At 44.8% G+C, this 22,398-nt stretch overlaps 1 protein-coding gene and 1 long non-coding RNA gene across 2 annotated transcripts in view; both read right to left on the bottom strand.

Moving 5' to 3' along the window:
- Positions 1 to 2,566: 2,566 nt before the first annotated feature.
- LOC144689261 (uncharacterized) lies at positions 2,567 to 3,618 on the bottom strand. The gene is made up of 2 exons (XR_013578611.1): positions 3,107 to 3,618; positions 2,567 to 3,042 (listed from the first exon to the last, which is right to left on the bottom strand). It is a non-coding gene; the product is annotated as an uncharacterized LOC144689261 (long non-coding RNA).
- Positions 3,619 to 4,734: 1,116 nt separating this feature from the next.
- The window catches only part of LOC144688996 (nuclear receptor subfamily 2 group F member 1-B-like), a 24,824-nt gene continuing 7,160 nt past the window's right edge, over positions 4,735 to 22,398 (bottom strand). Inside the window, exons 2-3 of the mRNA XM_078556083.1 lie at positions 12,151 to 12,672; positions 4,735 to 6,288 (exon numbers count right to left, since the gene is read on the bottom strand). Coding sequence (XP_078412209.1) covers positions 6,014 to 6,288; positions 12,151 to 12,672 — 797 coding nt within the window. The 3' untranslated portion in view covers positions 4,735 to 6,013. The remainder of the gene's footprint in view (positions 6,289 to 12,150; positions 12,673 to 22,398) is intronic.

Raw genomic sequence — 22,398 nt, 5'->3', positions numbered from 1 at the left:
AGTTATGCTGGACTTTTATAAAACACTTAGGCCTCAGCTGGAAAATTGTGCAATTCTGGACATCACACTTTAGAAAGGATGTCAAGGCCTTATAGAGGGTGCGGAGGAGATTTACCAGAATGGTACCAGGGATGAGTGACTTCAGTTACATGAAGAGACTGGAGAAGCTGTGATTGTTCTCCTTAGGGCAGAGAAGGTTAAGAGGAGATTTGATAGAGGTGTCCAAAATCCTAAATGGTTTTGATGAAGTAAATAAGGAGAAACTGTTTCCGGGGGCAACCGGGTGGAGGAACAGAGGGGACAGATCTAATCTGATTGGCAAAGGAACTGGAGGTGACATGAAGAAACATTTTTAAACGGCGAGTTTGTTGTGATCTGGAATGCGCTGCCTGAAAGGGCGGTGGAAGCAGATTCAGTGATAATTTTCAAAAAGGAATTGGGTACTTGAAGGGGTAAACAATTGTAGGGCTAAGGGGAAAGAGCAGAGGTGTGGGACCAATTGGATAATTCTTCCAAAAAGCTAGTGCAGACATGGTAGGCCGAATGATCTCCTTCTGCACTGTATCATTTTCTGACTTGAAAGTTTTTCTTTTTTCCAACCCCGTCAACTATTTTGGTAAACTTCACAGCAGCTGTAATTTGATACACACCTGTCCTCATAACTACAGGGGAGGCTATCTGGTAGCAACCTCAGTACAGGAGTCCATGACAAAGCATCACTTTATTGATAAAACCCACACAGCCAATCCCCAGTAAATGAATAATGAGTCAGCCTGAGTGATCACCGCTTTGAAGATCATCCCGCTGTGTAATTTAAACATGTTGGTTAATTAAATTAAATTGATGATAAACCAAATTGTTGGATTACACATGGCAATGATCTTTAAGGACAGCTGAGACTCAGTTAACACATCAACACTCGTTCAAGCTTCACGAAAACACAGTGAATCCAAGAATCCAGGAACTGAAGACTATTCTCCATAATAATTGTAATAATGTAGTAATTCACTCTTGAATTGTCTACTCCCAGGATTCGGCAATCCCCCCAGCCTTATGGGGCCTGTAGCCGGGAGCCTCACCTCCAATGTGAAGCCCCAGCAGGAGGAAGTTTTGTTTCAGTGCAGGAGATTGTAACATAGGCCTTAAGCCTGCAAAACATCTCTGTCTCTCTCTCTCTCTCTCCACCTGTTAAAACTCTCCTTAAAACTTATCTCTTTGACCAAGCTTTTAATCACTCGTCCCAAATATCTCCTTGTGTGGTCTATTGTCCTTTTTATCTGATTACACTCCTATGAAGCATCTTAGGACACCTTCCTACATTAAAGGTGACGTATAAGTGTAGGTTGATGATCTTGTATGATGTGATGTGACTTGCTTCATGATTGATGCAGTGGTTGAATGTTTTCAGCCTATTTCTTCCTGAGTTTTACAATAAATGGATATGTTTTATGTTTAAATGGATTGGATGTGAAGGGACCTCAAGAATTCTTAGTCTGGCTCCGAGTATTCTGCTATGCCTGATTCCCAAATAGGCAGGGCCTTCCTGACCTGTTTCCACACTAGGATCTTACTACCAGCAGGGAGATGAAACCTTCATCCCATCAAAATGGGCCTCCATGAAACCAGGAAAGACAGTTCATTAGCATATGTACTACCTAGACTTCCTTACTTTCTTGAATAAAGACTGAGGACTCTTGTTGCTCACAACCATTCCAACATGTCATTCAGACAACATTCTTTTGACCTTTGGTCACTTACTTGGAGGGACATTCTCTTCTCTGCCGTCTACAGGAAATCATAGGATTCCTTCATCATTCTATGCCGGTGCTAGACATAAAACATGAGCCAGGATCCACAGCATGTCCCTACCCCTCGTTCCTAAGGTACCTTGCTCCTAATGTACCTCACTTCTAATGTACCTCGCTTCTAATCTACCTCACTCCTAATGTATCCCACTCCTAATGTATCCCACTCCTAATGTACCTTACTCCTAATGTACCTCACTCCCAATGTACCTCATCCCTAACATATCCTCCTCTTAATGTTATTCATTCCTAATGCAATCCATTCCTAATCTACCTCTCTCCTGATGTATCCCTGTTATGGCACAGCAGATGGTAAATGCTGAGCTGCTCAAATCCCAAAGGGAACTTGAAACAACTGCCACAACTGTTTTGCAATTTGTATATTTATTTTGAAATGCGTGCGTTGAATTCAGTAATAATAAGATGACTGAGTCTCCTAGGGTTTTTACAAAACTAAATTAAACATTTATTAATAAAAGAAATAATTTTAAACACATACATAGGTCTAAAAATTACTACTATGATAACTCCTAGCTCCCCTAATTAATCTAACTCCCAGTTACACCTCTGTTAAGGCAACAGTAAAAACACATTGATTTTAAAAGACCCAGGCAAAGTAACACAATACCCTGAACAGACGAATTCAAAATGATGCTTTCTTAACTTCAGTTCTTGCAGACAGCAGTTTGGACACAGAGGCTGGAAGCCTTTCACACTTGTTAGATCTTAGAATTCCTTCCCTTGCACACAGCCTTCTCTCCTTTATACATATTTTCCCCTTTGAATGCAAATTCCCATTGTTTCACTATGTCTTTGGACTTCACCTCTCTATTAATAAAAACCTATCATTGTTCCAATTTTACCAGTAACCTTTGGGAAAAATAAGCACTGTTTCTTAACTTCTTCTGGCTAGGTGAAACATTTCACCCTCCCTTTTGAATTCAAGCTACTCTGGTTTATTTTAAAATTCAAACGTTCCCTTTACACCTCACATTCTAAAACTTCACCCATGTTCACCTATTTAGTATTTCAAATCTAGCTTTTCTTCTTATATCAAAGTCTTCAGACCAGCTGTCTCAAAGTCAATTAAATCCCACTTACAGAGACACACACACACACATACATAGACCCTGCTATTACTTTACAGTAAATTGCAAATAACATTATGAAAATTATTTTATTTTACAATCCCACACCTAATGTATCCCACTCCTAATATATCCCACTCTCAATGTACCTCACTCCTAATGTACCTCACTACTAATGTACTTCACTTCTAATGTACCTCGCTCCTAATATACCTCACTCCTAATGTATCCTGAACCTAATGCACCTCCCTCCCAATCTACCACATTCCTAATGTATCCTCCTCCTAATGTACTTCACTCCTAATGTAACCTGTTCCTAATCTACCTCTCGATATATCCCACTCCTAATGAACCTCCCTCCTAATGTACCTCATTCTAATGTACCTCACTCCTAACGTATCCTGCTCCTAATATACCTCACTCCTAATGTGCCTCACTTCAAATGTACCACGTTCCTAATGTATCATCTTCCTAATGTACTTCACTCCTAATGTAAACTGTTCCTAATCTACCTCACTCTTGATGTATCCCATTCCTAATGTATCCCACTCCTAATGTACCTCACTCCTAATGTAACCCACTCTATTGTACCTCACTCCAAATCTACCTCATTCTTAATGTACCTCGCTCCTAATGTAACTCACTCCTAATGTATCCCACTCCTAATGTATCTTTCTCCTAATATATTTTACTCCTAATGTAACTCACTCCTAATGTATCCCACTCCTAATGTATCTTTCTCCTAATATATTTTACTCCTAATGTAACTCACTCCTAATGTATCCCACTCCTAATGTATCTTTCTCCTAATATATTTTACTCCTAATGTACCTCATTCCTAATTTATCCCGCCCCTAATATGCCTGGCTCTTAATGGGCCATATTTTGTAGTCAATGAAGAATGGGACTTGCCACTGTCCTGGAAGAAAGCTGACCACAAAGATTTCTCTGTGGTGGGAATTTCCCCTCTCCCAACAGCCTTTTAAATCTGGGAGCAAGTTAAGAGGGGTCTCTTGGTGTGCAGCAGCAGTGATGTCAGTGAGCAGCCAATCACATTGAAGTATTCTCGAAGACAGAAAACCAGGAAGTCAAAAGTGCTTAATATCCTTCACTTTGAATTTAGAATTTTAGACAGTGAAACAAACAATTATGACTGGATTAAGGCAGAAGCTAAAATAAAATGATTTTTTATATTGTTAAAAATATGTGGGTTATTTCTAATTATGGAGAACTTTGACATTCCAAAAATATAAAATTAGCCTTTCAGGACAAGTGAGAGTGTTTAACATTACTTATTAGTTAATACATAATTTAAAACTCAGTTACAACTTATACAAAGGTGTAATGTCTTCAAGGGTTTTTACAGTGCGTCTAACAGCGTAAGTAAAAATGGAAATTCTCATCAATTCATAAAATATCCCATCGATTGGAACCTGGAGGTGTCTCAGCAGCGCAACCTCTGAAGAAGCATTGAATCACTTACAGCATGTATCTGTAAAAACATTTGGATTTCGGCTTTATTTTGCACGTGTGGGGACTTCTGTGCAGTTGCTGTCAGCTTCAGCAGAATAATGGCCACGAATGCTAACAGTTTCACCGTCATTACCAGCGGAAAATCCAGGTCAATGCATCCTGCTCCTGATGCATGTTCTTAATGGTGTTCTTGGTGATGCTGCTTTGCTGAGTGCCGGCTGGCCACCACTTACCTCCTGTAGTCAGTGGTGAGATGGTGGAAACCGTTCTCCATTCTTGGCTGACAGCTGCAGACTCACGGACAAAAAAGGAAAAATGCATTCCCTCTCCTGACCTCCCAGCCCCGCCAAATAAAATTAAGAAAGTCAAAAGACTCAATATATTTTATTGCGACATCACACGCAGAAGATCAGGAGCTATGTCACACAAACTAGAAGTTACAGTTAAAAGATACACTCACATGAATCCAGTTGCCAATGAGTACTGTACAACATCAAGACTAGATTTTGCCGGGTGACTCTTGCCTTGCAATGCTGAGCTCAACAAAGGATGTGTGGTAAAGGAGATTCCAGAAAGTTGGCTGGAATTATAAAATATTACAGCACAGGTAATAACTCTTCAATCCCACCACAATCTGCCAGTGCAAGGTCTTAAATTAATTCCACTTCATTGCTTCTTCTTTGTATCTTTGCATGTGTTTTTTATTTTGAAATACTTCTCCAATTGCGTTTTAAACAATGCTATAGTATCTGTCCCTTGTGGTAACATGTCTCCTTGTTCTAATGATGCTCTGGGTGTGAAAACCTTGTGTATTTGGAAATTTGTGAAGTGCTCCACAAGGTTAGCGAGGTCCAGAGGGCATTGGGACAATATAAGGAGGGCACTAAGATGTGACCTTGGAGTGCTTGAAAGACTTTACAAGTTTAACATTGAGGAACCCAGTCCCCTTCCAATACTGCTCCCAAACATCACCATGTTGGGTGCAATGCACATACATGGTACACAGTTAAACACTGTACACTTCTTTACAATACAGTTGAAGCTTGTCAATGGTGAGATTCTAACGAAGCAGAGATTACCCATTTCTTCAATCATATCCAATCCATGAGATGTTGTTTTCAAACTTTCCTTCAGGTTTGCTCCCCATCCTTCCTGAAGGGGCTGAAGCACGCTGAGATATAGTGATGGGTATTGGTGGCCTCCAGTAGCTCCCTCACTTGACCATTCTTCGTGAGTGAACCAAGATGGCGAGTTCGGCAGATTCAGCTTGGGGCAACACAGCCAATCTTCTGTTCAACTGTACCCAGGTATCTTCCATTGAAGTCAATGGACAGTCATCAGGATCAGGAGCACTGGCTGACTTTCACCCGCATCCTAGCTCGGGGGCACAACTCTCAACATCGCAACCTGTGATGTCTCATTGTTCAGGAACAGGGGCCATTTCCATTTTATGAAATATTCTCGAGTTATGCCTCAATCTCTTTAAGCAAACAAAAAAAAACTGTTCTAATTTAAATACTGCATCCCAGGATCCTGTTAGTGCCTGAAGTCAACTGATCCCATTAATCTCACGCATGCCAAGTGGCATCCTCGGCAGTGCCCAATACAAGCATTGAACCCGTCAGAGACTGATGCTGATCAGGCTTGTCACTGAGTTGGCATGTAAGGCCAGTTGAAGGAACCTCCAGACAGAAGCATGTCTCTGATTAGGGTTTCGATGGGGGTCTTCCCCACCAGCCTCATGAAGAAGAGTTGTCCGATGAGGGAGGCTGGCACTGCTCGTAGCGCTGGGAGCCGCAGGAGCAGTTTCCCGAAACGCTGGGGCTGTGGTGGATACTGACAGCGCACGTACTCAGCCAGAGATTCCTGAACCTTCTCCTGCAAGCTCTCGATGTGGGCGGGTTCGGAGAGACCGGAAGCATCTGGTGAAGAGAAGTGGAGAGAGAATTGGTTTTTTTTGAGTCCAAAACAGTTAACCACATCAAAAAAAGGAACGAATGGGAAGGTGGAGAGCAGGAAAAGATTTCATGGTTTCTGCTTTCTCTATTTTTTTCCTTTACTTTTGGATGGCACTTGGGCAGGCTTCTGCCATTCACACCTCTTCTAGACACATCTTTTGTTTCTTTACATGTTCCATTGCCACTCCTTTTGGCCTCGCACCGCGAATCCATTTGTTATTTAAACTCTCCTGCCATCCACCAGAGCTTAAAGGCTTTCCCTTTTGTTCTTCTCCCTACCCTCCCCTCTTTCACTTGCTCAAAACCTATTCCATCTCTAACTTTTCCCAGTCCTGATGAAAGGCCACAGGCCTGAAACGTTGGCCAGGATTTTCTGGCCCCGCCTTGGCGGATGTGAATCATTTGCATGTTCGTTGACTTCAGCGGGACCAGAAGATCCCCCCCTGGTGGGAGGGACCAGCAAATTCTGGTCATTGGGCTGAATTTTCCACCCCCCCGTCGGGGAGGGAAGTTGAAGGGAAAATACACACAGGCGCGCTTCTGATTGGCGCCTCCGATCAGAGGCGCGGCACCATTTTACGTGGGTGGGCCGATTAAGACCCGCCCAGCATGACGTCCGCACAGAAGCGCTATGTGCTCCCTGTGCGGGCGGGGGTGGAGGGGGTGGGGGGTGGGGGGGAAACCCAAAATCAAGACTGCGCTCTTTCGCGCATGCACATGAAAGAGCGCACTCATCTCCCTGAGGCTAAGTGCAGCCTCAGGAAGATCGGCTCAAAATGTACAAAACCTAAAAATAGAAAAGTAACATTTCCCTAACATGTCCCCTCATGTGACAATGTCACATGAGCTGGGACATGTCCATAATTTTAACAAAAATTTTATTAAAATCTTTTAAAAGCTACATGAAACCTCATCCCACCCGTGGTTGAGGTTTCAAGCTTTTTCTAGTTCTCGTCGGGACTCCTAGCCTGCCCGATAACTTTAAGGTTGGACGGGCAGGTCCTTTAATTACATAATTGACTCTGTCAATGGCCTCCATTGGCCATTGACAGGTCGGTGGGCGCGCAGCTGATTTCGCCACACCCCTGCCTTCCTGAAAATTTAAATGGGGCGTTGTGACGTTGGGAGATCCCCCGATGTCACCGCGCATCATTTTACGTGTCGGTGAGTGGGCCCCGCCCCCGCTCACCAACATGTAAAGTCCTGCCCGTTAACTCTGTTTCTCTCTTGATACAGATGCTGTCACATCTGCTGAATATTTGCAGAACTTTCTGTTTTTATTTTAGATTTCCATCATCTGCAGTATTTTGCTTTTGTACCCTTGGGTACATCCTGTTTCTCATCTATAAGTTGCTCCTTGGAGGCATCATCCATAGATACGGGGTTAGCCTCGACACATATGCTAACAGCACCAAGCTCTATGTCCCTTTCACCTCTCTCAGTGCCTCCACTGTCGCCATGTTCTCAAACTTATTCTGCAACCCATGGTCATGCATGAGCCATAATTTCCATTTAAAGTCTGGGAAGATTAAAACTATAGAAACTAGAAGAGCAGGTCAGGGGCTAGGAATTCCGCAGTAAGTAACTCACCTCCTGACTCCCCAAAGCCTGTCTTCCATCTACAAGGCACAAGTCAGGAGCGTGATGGAATACTCCCCACTTGCCTGGATGAGTGCAGCTCCCACAACGCTCAAGAAGCTCAACACCACCCAGGACAAAGCAGCCTGGTTGATTGGTATCACGCCCACAAACATTCACTCCCTCCACCAACGACGCACAACAGCAGCAGTGTGTACCAGCTACAAGATGCACTGCAGGAACTCACCAAGGCTCCTTCGACAGCACCTTCCAAGCCTGCAACCTCTGCCACCTAGAAGGACAAGGGCAGCAGATAGATGGGAACACCACCGTCTGCAAGTTCCCCTTCAAGCCACATGCCATCCTGACTTGGAAATATATCGATGTTCCTTCACTGTCACTGAGTCAAAATCCTGGAGCTCCCTGTTAGCACTGTGGGTGTACCTTCACCGCATGGGCTGCAGGGGTTCAAGAAGGCGGTTCACCACCACTTTCTCAAGGGCAATTAGGGGTGGGCAATAAATGCTGGCCTAGCCAGCGACGCACACATCCCATGAAGGAATTTTTAAAAAACGTTTTTGGTTCACGCCACAAGTTCCGGGACATTGCCACCATTTCCATTCACCTCTCTGCCACAGTTTCAGGTTGAACCAGAGTATTCTCAACTTTGACATCCAACTTAACCTTAAGCCGAGCTGCCGATCCCAGAATGTTGGTTTTACAAAGACATCCACCTCCGTAACATTGTTCACCTCTACCCTTGCCTTGGCTTAGTGGCCACAGAAACCTCCTGTTTTTTTTAGTATGATCATGCTAGAGAGGGTACAGAGGAGGTTTACGAGGATTTTTAAAATGTATTCTTTCATGGGATGTGAGCATTGCTGGTGAGGCCAGTATTTATTGCCCATCCCTAATTGCCCTTGATAAGGTAGTGGTGAGCCACTTTCTTGAACAGCTGCAGTCCCTGTGGTGTAGGTACACCCACAGTGCTGTTAGGGAGGGAGCTCCAGGATTTTGACCCAGTGACAGTGAAGGAACGGCGATACAGTGCCAAATCAGGATGGTCTGTGGCTTGGAGGGGAACCTGTAGGTTGTGGTGTTCCCATGCATCCGCTGCTCTTGTCCTTCTAGGTGGTAGAGTTCACTGGTTTGGAAGGTGCTGTTGAAGGAGCCTTGGAGAGTTGATGCAGTCCATCTTGTAGATGGTACACACTGCTGCTGCTGAGAGTCGGAGGTGGAGGGAGTAAATGTTCAAGGTGGTCAATGGGGTGCCAGTCGAGTGGGCTGCTTTGTCCTAGATGGTGTTAAGCCACTTGAGTGTTGTGGGAGCTGCACCCATCCAGGCAATTGGAGAGTATTCCATCACACTCCTGACTTGAGCATTGTAGATGATGGACAGGCTTTGGGGAGTCAAGAGGTGAGTTACTCGCTGCAGGATTCGCAGCCTCTGACCTGCTCTTGTAGCCACAGTATTTATATGGCTGGTCCAGTCAGTTTATGGTCAATGGTCTCCCCAAGTTGTTGATCGTCAGGGATTCAGCGATGTTAATGCCATTGAATGTCAATGAGAGATGGTCAATTCTCTATTTGGTCATTGCCTGGCACTTGTGTGGTGCGAATGTTAATTCTACTTATCAGTCCAAGCTTGAAAGTGGTTGAGGTCTTGCTGCATATGGACATGGGCTGTTCCGTATCTGAAGTGTTGCGAATGGTGCTGAACGTTGTGCTATTCATTTGGTTATTCCAATACTCTCCTGGCCGGCTTCCCAACTCACCTCCCTCCACAAACTTCATCTCATGCAAAAGCTCTAGTGCCCCTATCTTGATCACCAAATCACCTTTGACTTCACTGGCCTCCATTGACTCCAATGGCTCAAATAAAAAAATGTCACCCTCATGGTTAAATCCTTTCATGGCCTCTCACCTCACAATCTCTGTAACCTCCTTCAGCCCTAATAATCCTCTGCCCAACTAAACCTAGATTCCTCCGACTCTGGTGCTTCTCCAGCATTCTTTGCCCCACAGTTGGTGACTGGGCCTTCAGCTTCATGGGTTTCACGCCCTGAGATTCATTCCCTGAGCCCTTTGGTCTTTGCACCAGCCTCTTCTCTTTTATGACCCTCCTTAAATCCCACCTGTTTGACCAATCCTTTTCTCACCACTTCTAACCTATCCTTTTTTGGATCATTGTTACGCTTTTCTGATTAGATCCCTGTGAATCACTGAGACATTTGTGAAAGATGTAAGTTGTTGCTGGGAGCTGCTGTCCTGGGTAAGTGCTTATTGAGCGACATTCTACCCTGTTGGTCATGAGTTGATTTTTTTTATTACTTATTCTCAGGATGTGAATGATGTTAACGAGGATTGCATTTATAAGCTGGTCATATAGCTGAGGATTCTTTTACTGATTGACTTTATAACTGAACTGGATTACTCAGACAACTCAACTGCAGCTACGGTCAGGATGCCAACTCTGGGTGGACAGATTCCTGGAGGTTTTGTCACATGACCTCCTAGCTCCAGCTGCCCCACCCCCACAATCCTGCCATTTGTTGACTGACGTGCCTACCCTCACGATGCCCTGGCATCCAAACAGCCAACTGGAAAATGGGTAGAATGTTCATTAGCTAATTCTTGACTATTAGTCAAGCATCAGCATATTCTCCATAGCCCAATATTTTAATAACTAATGAGCAGAAGTGTTCAATGGAAGTTAAAAGGAACCACAATTTTCTTCAAAGCCCCAATGATTTTACTTTCAGGATTTTCTCACAGCAGTGCAAGTGCAATCCTGGAGGGTTGGACAGGCCAAGTAGCGATGCCATTAGTGAATCAGAATCACAAGGGATGGTAATAAAGCTGTTACATTACTGGGCTAGAAGCCAGAGACCCATCGACTAATAATCAAGAGACATGAATTCAAATCCCACTATGCTGTATGCATTTGATTGTGACACTATGCAGCTTCTTCTAGGTTAGTGATGTCACTTCCAGCTCAGCCCCCTCTGATGATGTCATTTCCCTTCACAAAGTTTTGCTCTTGTCCCTTTAAGGATTCTGTAGTAATTATGGTTTTATTTAGTGTGTAATGTGCCTTTAAGAATAATACTTGTTAGACGAGATCACATGATCGGTAGTAACCAATAGGAGAGTAGTCTGGGCTACCTCAGCAGTCAGTGTAGAGATAGAGTTGGGAGTTGAAAGCAGATGTGTCGTTGCTGCTGAGTATATTGTAAATAAACTTAATGTTTCCACCAAAGAAGTGTCTGCAGATCAACTCGATCATTAATAGCACGACTCGGCTACCCTACAACCGATTCCTAAATTCTCCCAGCGCATCTCCTTGTTCTCTTTGTGGATTATAGTAGCAGTGTTTACATTACTGGATTAGTAATCTAGCAGCCTGAACAAGTGAGCTGGTTATGAGTTTAGATCCCACCACAGCAGATGAGGAATTTAAACTCAGTTGATTAAATAAATCTGAAGAATTAAACTGGTATCGGTAACGGTGACCATGAAACTATCAGATTGTCATAACTCACTTTAGGGTAGGAAATCTGCCTTCTTACCCGGTCTGACCAGTCTGGTCTATATGTGACCCCAGATCCACAGCACAGGGTGACCATTTCCAAGTGAAAATTTTATGGGACACTTTGGCATTGGTGTGACCCTGTGAGAGCAAAGGGGCCAGGGTGGTGGGGGTTGCTGTCAGATCGGTGGGAGTTAGGGGATGGGGTGGAGTGGTTGCCAGGGGTTTTCTAGCTGCCGGAGAGGAGATCAAAGAGGACGGGGCAGTGCGCATACGCAGTGCTCAAACATCACAAATACAGCCTCAAGCAACCCGGGACATGGGACAACTGGCCCAATTACAGGACGATCCCGTAAAATCCAGGACAGGCGATCACCCTGCTGCAGCAATGTGGTTTTAACTTGAAAATGGCCCAGCAAGTCACTCAGTTGTATTCCAGAAGGCAGCTCACCGTAAGCTTCTGAAGGGCAATTAGGGGTTGGTAATAAATGCTGGCCTTGTCAGTGAAGCCCATACCCCATGAATGAATAGAGAGGAAAATGGAGTATTTAACGACAATCTGACATCTCTCACGGCTAGTTTTTCTCCGGTGTCAGCTCACCAGATTATTATAGTCAATCCTGACATGGTGCACTTTGAACTCATGACTTCTAAGTGGTTAGTCCAGTGTGATGAACGTCACATGCAACACAACGGCCCCTCTGGCCTTTGATACTAACCCGGAGTGTAGAGGGCAATGGCCTTCAGGCAACTGTATTCAGCAGAGTCGACCTGTAAAACCTTGAGCTTCTCCACCTGGTCCTGGAAGATTCGAATCTGGTCCATGAAGCTCACCACCCGGTCGGCGGACATCTGCGTGGAATGGAGGCCTGCAGCAGCCAGGAGTGGAGCCATGTGGAGAGGGAGGGAAGATTGGGCAGCGTTCAGGACAAAGAGCTCACTCCAGCTCAGTCGCAGCAGGGCCACCTGGTCAGAGATTTGCAGCTCGTGGAAGAAAGGGATGTTCCTGGCCCACTCCACCGCGCTGAAGAGCAGCCTTGCAGCCAGCTCACAGATGTTGTCTATGCTCATGAGGTTGTACTGAGTGCATTGGGTGCTGAAGCGAGACGTGGGGTACGGCTCTGCTCTCAACAGGAGAGAGATAAGTCCTGAGATGTTGCCCCCATTCAAATGATCTCCACTCGACAGCGAGAGCTCCCCAGGGTTTGCTTGGGCTGGTGGAATTCTTCCTCGTTGGACAGCTAATGGAGGAAAAAAAGAATTTAGAATCAAGGGACAGAAGAACGATCAATGGCCAATGGGAAACACAACTGCACCAACCACATAAATATTGTGATTACTGTGTTCTGACCAATATTTATTCCTCAACTAACATCATGAAAAACAGATTTGAGTGTTGCTGAAAATAGATACATGTTGAAGCTTTTTGTCTTGCACGCACCAGGGCACTTTGCAAGAATATCAACGTCAGGGGAAAACAATTATTTATACTCTATGTGTTTATACTGCATGGTTTCAATTTTGGGCCAGGATTTTATGGCCCCTTCCCGCTGTCCTGACATTGTAGATCCGCCACACTGAATGGAGATTAGGGCGACATCCCACGGCGGGGCTGTAAAATCCTGGCCTTGGTGCGCCTTCATCCCAAATCAAACGGGAAGAGGTATTTGCGGAATTCGAACTCCTCTCCTCCCAACCGTCCCACCACAAACCAGTGTCCGCTGAGGACGCTGAATCCTGGAAGGTACGCCCAGTTGATCTGGCGCAAGCATATTGCGGGATTCCAAACGATCTGTCCGACCTCCGCATGCAAAGTGAATATCTGACAGCGTTGCGAGGCCTTAAGACCATTCTGGACATACACATCGGTAAACCTGACAAAGGGACAGGAATATCATCCTTAACGAGCGTGACTATATCAACAAAATGCACACCATTCTTAAAGACAGGTCCAAATTCGTATCCACTGGGTCTGCTGCCTAACGTGACCAGACAGCCTTGCTCGAAAGTAAGTTAAAAAAAATGCTTGCTGGACTTGTGTAAGAGCGATGAGCTATCGCGTGATGTATATATGAAAGGGTTAGCCCTCACAGTTCGCTATGTCTACGTATGCATGGGCTGCCCAAAACACATAAAAGTGATGTCCCTCTACGCCCTATCTTATCTATGACCGATTCCGCACAACATGAATTGGCCAAATGGTTGGGCAAATTGTTACAACCAGTTTTGATCAAGTTTTCCACATACCCGGTGAAATAGTCCTTCACATTTGCGAGACCATGCTGGACTGGCATATCAATAGCAATGCTGTGTCCACGTGCTCATTTAACATTGCTAGCCTATTCACCAATGGAAGCCATAGATATCATGGAGATCTAGACCCGCCACCATTGTGTGAATCAGTATTCATTGAACTTATGAGCTCGGCAACTGGCGCAGTTGAGTAGTTTTAATGACACCATGTATGCCCAAATAGATGGTGTTGCCATGGGATTCCCTCTAGGCCCAGCTCTCGCAAACATCTTTGTTGGGTTCCATGAGAAATGTGTATTCGATGCAATGACACCTCCCACATATTTCTGATCTGTGGATAATACGTTTGCTATATTTAAATCTGCAGCTTCATGTAACAATTTCCTTACATGTCTTAATGGGCTCCATCCTGCACCCAAATTCACCTTTGAAGTCAAACTTCAAACTCCCCTTCCTTGACGTACTAGTTGAGAGATCTGCCAGGGGACTCTCTACCACGGTCTATGGCAAGCCTACCTTCACTGGTCAATATACGCCTTGGGATTTTTACAGTCCCACATGCTATAAGATCGGTCTTATCGGCAACCTTGTAAATAGGGCCCGAGTCATTTTCTCACCATGCAAGCTTGATGCTGAAATAGGGGCATCAACGATATCCTGCGGGATAATGGTTACCCTGATCAGATCATTTCACGATGTATATCATGCAAACTCATGAACGGGCCGAAGGCCATCACCTTCGGCCCTGAAAAGTGCCCAGTCTACCTCAGGATACCCTGGAAGGGCAAGGTATCTCAAAAAATTTGAGCAATACGTGAAGCTAGCTGTTTCATGCTGCTACTATGCAACACAAGTGGTATTCATCACTAACAGGATGCTGCCGTCAAGCCAAAAAGACATTTTGCCTAACAACACTAATGAGTAATGTAATATATGAATTTCAGTGCCTGTGTGATACTCGGTATGTAGGTCATACGTCCCAAAGAGTTGCGGATTGTGTCAAATTGCATGTCTTAGCCGTTGTTCGCAATGGGCAGGGTCCTCAACCAGCGCATACTTGCAAAACTTAAAACACAGTATCCAACATTAGATGTGATTCTGCGACTGGACAACATTTAATCCTCAATGTGCTAAGAATTATGCTGACAGCCAATTTAATATTGTCAGTCAGGCTTGCAGTGTGGAGCATTTACATGTACTGGAAGCTACATATATTAATACACAGGGCCCTGGTCTTTGCAGACAGAAAGAACATATACACACATTGTGCCTGTTTCAGCTAAACAAAATAAGTGACAGCCATTTGCTGACTCATTCCTCAGGGCAATGCCTTGACAAATCAGGGTCAATCTGCCTGGTTTAAATTTCAAACAATGCTTGGCAGTTAACTGGCAGTCACCATCACTGGTGCATTCCCCATGGCAATGCCACTTGCCAACTAATCAGCACTCTCTTCACATACAGTATAAATTGTTGTTTTCTCCTTATATTGGTATTCCTGCAAGTGTCCTGATGCGTGCAAGATGAAAAGATTAGACATCTCTCTTGTTTTAGCAATACTCAAGTTCTGTACTACCAAACAACTAAAAGTAGATTTATCAGGTCATTATTCTACTGCTGTTTGTGGGAGTTGGCTGTGCACAAATTGATGACCATGTTTCCTGTATTACAACAGTGACTACAGTTCAAAACGTACGTTATTGACTTTAAAGTTCTTTGGGATGTCCTGAGGTTGAGACAGGTACTATAGGAGTGCAAGACTTTTTTCTATTTGAACAGGCCAGTTGCTGGATATTCGGTAGCAAGCAACCCACCTACTGACTCCCCAAAATGTGTCCACCATCTACAAGGCACATGATGAAATACTCCCCTTTTGCCTGGATGAGTGCAGCTCCAACAACACGGAGCTTGATTGGCACCCCATCCACCACCCTAAACATTCACTGCCTTTGCCACTGACACACAGTAGCTGCAGTGTGTATCATCTTCAAGATGCATTGTAGCAACTCATAAAGCCTCCTTCAACAGCACCTTCAAGCCCATGACCTCTACCAGTTAGAAGGACAAGGGCAGCAGATAGATGGGAACACCACCACCTGGAAGGTTCCCTCCAAATCACACATCATCCTGACTTGGAACTATATCGCTGTTCCTTCACTGTCGCTGGGTCAAAATCCTGGAACTCCCTCCCTAACAGCACTGTGGGTGTACCTACACCACATGGACTGCAGCGGTTCAAGAATGACCTCACCACCACTTTCTTAGAGATGAGCAATAAATATCAGCTTCCAGAAACACCCACAACCCATGAATGAATAATTAATAAAAAGATCATGATTAGGTGTCACAGCAGTCAACATCCTCTTATAGGCATTGCGCTTGAAACTACCCTTAGTCCACAGCTTAATGACCTTCTCTGTCTATGTAGAATCAAGTCAAACAATCTGTCAGAACATTGACTACCTAGTTGTACCCCTGAATCTGAATCCACATTTGTCTCCAGCTCACACCCATTACTGCTGAAATCTTCAGCTACGCTTTGGTCCAAACTTGACTTTTCCACTGCCCTCCTAGCTGGCAATCGGAGCTCCACATTACCTCAGAAATATGTCCCCCACCCATCTTGTCCCATACAGCAGTATTCGTGTCCAATTCTGGCACACATTTTAGGGAGGATATGAAGCTTTTAGAGAGGCCACAGAAAAGATTCATGAGAATGGTTCCAGGGATGAGGAACCTCAGTTACGTGGATAGATTGGAAAAGCTAGGGTTTTCTTCTCCCGAGAGAAGAGATCAAGAGGAGATTTGATAGGGGTGTTCAGAACCATGAGGGGTCTGGACAGAGTAGAGAGAGAGAAACTCTTCCTAAACAAAAATAAAAATACCTCGAAAAACTCAGCAAGTCTGGCAGCATCTGCGGAGAGGAACACAGTTAACGTTTCGAGTCCGTATGACTCTTCAACAGAACTAAGTAAAATTAGAAAAGAGGTGAAATATAAGCTGGTTTAAGGGGGGGAGTGGGACAGGTAGAGCTGGATAGAGGGCCAGTGATAGGTGGACATTGCCAAAAGATGTCATAGACAAAAGAACAAAGAGGTGTTGAAGGTGGTGATATTATCTAAAGGAATGTGCTAATTAAGGGTAGAAAGCAGGACGAGCAAGGTACAGATAGCCCTAGTGGGGGTGGGGTGGGGTGAAGGGAAGGGATCGAAATAGGCTAAAAGGTAGAGATAAAACAATGGATGGAAATACACTTAAAAATAATGGAAATAGGTGGGAAAAGAAAAATCTATATAAATTATTGGAAAAAAAAGGGGGATCGGAAAGGGGGTAGGGATGGAGGAAAGAGTTCATGATCTAAAATTGTTGAACTTAATATTCAGTCCGGAAGGCTGTAAAGTGCCTAGTCGGAAGATGAGGCGCTGTTCCTCCAGTTTGTGTTGAGCTTCACTGGAACATTGCAGCAAGCCAAGGACGGACATGTGGGCATGAGAGCAGGGTGGAGTGTTGAAATGGCAAGCGACAGGGAGGTCTGGGTTATGCTTGCGGACAGACTGAAGGTGTTCCGCAAAGCGGTCACCCAGTCTGCATTTGGTCTCTCCAATGTAGAGGAAACCGCATTGGGAGCAACGAATGCAGTAGACTAAATTGAGGGAAGTGCAAGTGAAATGCTGCTTCACTTGAAAGGAGTGTTTGGGCCATTGGACGGTGAGGAGAGGGGAAGTAAAGGAGCAGGTGTTGCACCTTCTGCGGTTGCATGGGAAGGTGCCGTGGTAGGGGGTTGATGGAGGAGTGGACCAGGGTGTCCCAGAGGGAACGATCCCTGCGGAATGCCGTCGGGGGGGTGAAGGGAAGATGTGTTTGGTGGTGGCATCATGCTGGAGTTGGTGGAAATGGCGGAGGATGATCCTTTGAATGTGGAGCCTGGAGGGGTGATAAGTGAGGACAAGGGGGACCCTATCATGGTTCTGGGAGGGAGAGGAAGGTGTGAGGGCGGATGCATGGGAGATGGGCAGGACATGGTTGAGGGCCCTGTCAACCACCGTGGGTGGAAAACCTCAGTTAAGGAAGAAGGAAGACATGTCAGAGGAACTGTTTTTGAAAGTGGCATCATCAGGACAGATGCGAAGGAGGCAAAGGAACTGAGAGAATGGGATGGAGTCCTTACAGGAAGCGGGGTGTGAGGAGCTGTAGTCGAGGTAGCTGTGGGAGTCGGTAGGCTTGTAATGAATATTGGTGGACAGTCTATCACCAGAAATTGAGACAGAGAGGTCAAGGAAGGGAAGGGAAGTGTCAGAGATGGACCATGTGAAAATGATGGAGGGGTGGAAATTGGAAGTAAAATTAATAAATTTTTCCAGGTCCGGACCAGAGCATGAAGCAGCACCGAAGCAGTCATCGATGTACCGGAGAAAGAGTTGTGGGAGGGGGCCGGAGTAGGATTGGAACAAGGAATGTTCCACGTATCCCATAAAGAGACAGGCATAACTGGGGCCCATGCGGGTAACCATAGCCACACCTTTTATTTGGAGGAAGTGAGAGGAGTTTAAGGAGAAATTGTTCAGTGTGAGAACAAGTTCAGCCAGACGGAGGAGAGTAGTGGTGGATGGGGATTGTTCGGGCCTCTGTGAGAGGAAGAAGCGGAGAGCCCTCAGACCATCCCGGTGGGGGATGGAGGTGTAGAGGGATTGGACGTCCATGGTGAAGAGGAGGCAGTTGGGGCCAGGGAATTGGAAATTGTTGATATGATGTAGGGTGTCAGAGGAATCACGGATGTAGGTAGGAAGGGACTGGACAAGAGGAGAGAGAATGGAGTCAAGATAGCAAGAAATGAGTTCTGTGGGGCAGGAACAGGCTGACATGATCGGTCTGCTGGGAAAGTCCTGTTTGTGGATTTTGGGTAGGAGGTAGAAGCGGGCCGTCCGAGGTTGGGAGACTATGAGGTTGGAAGCTGTGGAAGGAAGATCTCCAGAGGAGATGAGGTCAGTGACAGTAACTCTTCCTGTTGGCTGGATTGAGAACCAGAGAGCCATGGTTTAAGATGATTGGCAAAAGAAGCAATGGTGATATGAGGAAAATCTTTTTTTATGCACCGAGTGGTTAGGATGTGGAATGTGTTGCCCAAGAGGCTGGGGGAGGCAGATTCAATCAATACTTTCAAAAGGAAATTGGATAAATATCTGAAGAGAAAAATATTGCAGGGCTATGGGGAGAAGGCAAGGGAGTGGGGCTGGGTGAATTACTCCTGCAGAGAGCCAGCAGTGACAGGATGGGCTGAATGGTCACCTTCTGTACTATAACCATTCTATGATACTACTTAGTCTGACTGTGCAGCTGAATTTCTAGACCTATACATTCACCTTTGCTATACATGCAAGCACAATGTTTGTTATGAGATGCAGTCCCTGGTATGCTGGCTGAGTTGATGTTATATTGGCTAAACTGAGAAATGTGATCACAGAAAGATAGGCTGTAATGGCCTTCCAGCTGAGAATAGAAAGCAAGACCAACATGAAAGAATTAGGGAAACCCCAGGAGCGAATCATCTTGCAGCTGAGCTCAGGAACTGTATCGTGGTGGTTTGTTTAGCTTTCATGTTGTGTATTGACTGTGTCAATCCCTCTCATAAAATCTATAGCAATCTAGACCCTCAATTCTGGCACACAGACACAACAGTCCCAAGCTTGTCTCTCTTGCAACAACTGCAACTTGCATTTATATAGCGCCTTTAGTGTAGGAAAACATACTAAGGTGCTTCACAGGAAAGCTATCAAAGGCATTTTGACACCGAGCCACACAAGGAGATATTTGGCCAGATGAACAAAAGCTTAGTCAAAGTAGTAGGTTTTACGGAGTGACAAAAAGGAGGAGAGAGAGAGGTGGAGAGGTGTAGGGAGGGGATTCCAAAGCTTATTAATCAACCAATGTCATTGCGACTCCCATCAAAGTCCTATGTCTTCTGATGCTTCCAGTTATCCTTAACCCTTGGTTGAACCCAAGCACAGTGATGGGAAAATGTGAATAGAAACTGACTACTTCATGCGAACATACATACAAAGGTATGAAATCGGAGTGGAGTAAATCACTCAGCCCCTCGAGCCTGCTCCGCCATTCAATACGATCATGGCTGATCTGATTGTAACCTCCACTCCATACTCCTGCCTACCCCAATAACCTTTCGCCCCCTTGTTTATCAAGAATCGATCTAGCTCTGCCTTTTTGAGAAGAGAGTTCCAAAGGCTCATGACCCTCAGAGAAAAAAATTCTCCTCATCTCTGTTTTAAATGAGCAACCCCTTATTTTTAAACCATGACCCCTAGCTTTAGATTCTCCCACAAGAGGAAACATCCTCACCACACCCGCTCTGTCAAGACCCCTCAGAATCTTAAAAGTTTCAATCAAGTTGCCTCTTACTCTTCTAAACTCCAACGGATATAAGACTAACCTGCTCAACCTTTCCTCATAAGATAACCCACCCATTCCTGGTATTAGCCTAGTAAACCTTCTCTGAACTGCTTCTAATGTTAAATCCTTAAATAAGGAGGCCATTACTGTATACAATAGCCAGATGTAATCTCACCTGTACAACTGGAGCGTAACCTCCCTACCTTTGTAATCATTTCCCCTCACAATAAACAATAACATTCTATTAACTTTCCTAATTACCTGCTGTACCTGTATACTAACCTTTTGTGATTCATGCACTAGGACACCCAGATCCCTCTGAATCTCAGAGCTCTGCAACCTCTCACCATTTAGATAATATGCTTCTTTTTTATTTTTACTGCAAAAATGGACAATTTCACATTTGTTCACATTATACTCCATTTGCCAGGCCTTTGCCCGCTCATCTATCTATGTCACTTTGTAGCCTCCTTACGTCCTCTTCACAACTTACTTCCTACTTGTCAGCAAATTTAGCAACCATTCCTTCAGTCCCTTCATCCAAGTCATTTATATAAATTGTAAAAAATTGAGGTCTCCAAACACTGATCCCTGTGGATCAACCAGAAAAAGACCCATATATGACTACCCTCTGTTTCCTGTTAGCTAGCCAATCTTCTATCCATGTCAATATGTTACCCCCTACACCATGAGCTTTTATTTTCTGCAATAATCTTTCAGTTGGCACCTTATCAAATGCCTTCAGGAAATCTAAGTATAGTACATCCTTTATCCACATCACATGTGACTCCTTCAAAAAACTCCAATAACTTGGTTAAACATGATTTCCCTCTCACAAAACCATGTTGACTCTGCCTGATTATCTTGATTTTTTCTAAATGCCCTGCTATAACATTTTTAATAATAGCTTCTAACATTTTCCCTATGACAAATGTTAAGCTAACTGGTCTGTAGTTTCCTGCTTTCTGTCTCCCTCCCTTTTTGAATAAAGGAGTTACATTTGCTAATTTCCAATCTAATGGGATCTTCCCCAAGTCCAGGGAGTTTTGGAAAATTGAAACCAACGCATCAGCTATCTCACTAGCCACTTCTTTCAAGACCTGATGATAAAGTCCATCAGGACCCAGAGATTTGTCAGCCCATGGCTCCAACAGTTCGCTCATTACCGCTTCCCTGGTGACTGTGATTTTCCTGAGTTCCTCCCTGCCTTCCATTTCCTGATTTACAGCTATTTCTGGGATATTACTTGTATCCTCGATGGTGAAGACTGATGCAAAATACCTGTTCAATTCATCTACCACCTCCTTATTTTCCATTATTAATACCCCAGACTCACTTCCAATAGCAGCACTCATTTTTTAAAACTCTTCTTATTTAATTATCTAAAGAAACTCTTACTATCCATCTTTATATTACTAGCTAACTTCCTCTCGTACTTTAATTTTTCCTTCCTTATTAATCTTTTTGTCATTCTTTGCTGTTCTTTATATTCTGTCCAATCTTCTGACCTGCCACCTATCTTTGCATAATTATATGTTTTTTCTTTAAGCTTTGGTCCTCCACCACCCTGCCCCCCACCATTACACTGCCCTGGGATCTCTGGGAACCCCCTCAGTAAGCAGGCACTGCACCTACAGGAGGCAGACCTGGAGCTGGGACGTTGATGATGCAGGAAGGGGAGATTCTAGCCCTCTGAAGTCGCTTTCCCCTCCCGTACATCTGTCAGCAACCAGAAGATCCCAATTCTGCTGACCAGGAGCTTCTTAGGGCCTGCAGCTACCCGCGTTGTGTGCCCAATCCCATCCCAAGGCACTTGGCAGACCACTGGGCCTGCTGGGTGGCCCATAGGGGGCACAGGAGCAACTGGCTCTTTCCTGGCCAGAGTCAGACAAATAATCTTTTAGGTGTATAAAGTTATGAGGGGCATAGATAGGGTAGACAGGAAGGAGCTTTTCCCCTTGGTGGAGGGATCAATAACCGGGAGCATAGATTTAAGGTAAGGGGCAGGAGGTAGAGGGGACGTGAGGAAGAATTTTTTCAGCCAGAGGGTGGTGGGAATCTGGAACTCACTGCCTGAAAGGGTGGTGGAGGCAGAAACCCTCATAACATTTAAGAAGTATTTGGATGTGCACTTGCGATGCCATGGCATACAAGGCTATGGGCCTAGTGCTGGAAAATGGGATTGGAATGGTTAGGTACTTGTTTGACTGGCGCAGGCTGGATGGGCCGAAGGGCCTTTTTCTGTGCTGTAGACCTCTATGGCTGTAAAGAGGGCTCTTTCTCCACTGCCCACAATCAATAAGTGGATT

Source organism: Cetorhinus maximus, chromosome 13 (genome assembly GCF_964194155.1).
Source record: "Cetorhinus maximus chromosome 13, sCetMax3.hap1.1, whole genome shotgun sequence".
Taxonomy (NCBI): domain Eukaryota; kingdom Metazoa; phylum Chordata; class Chondrichthyes; order Lamniformes; family Cetorhinidae; genus Cetorhinus; species Cetorhinus maximus.
The sequence above is the reverse complement of the archived record's forward strand: the minus strand, read 5'-3'. Positions and strand labels throughout refer to the sequence as shown.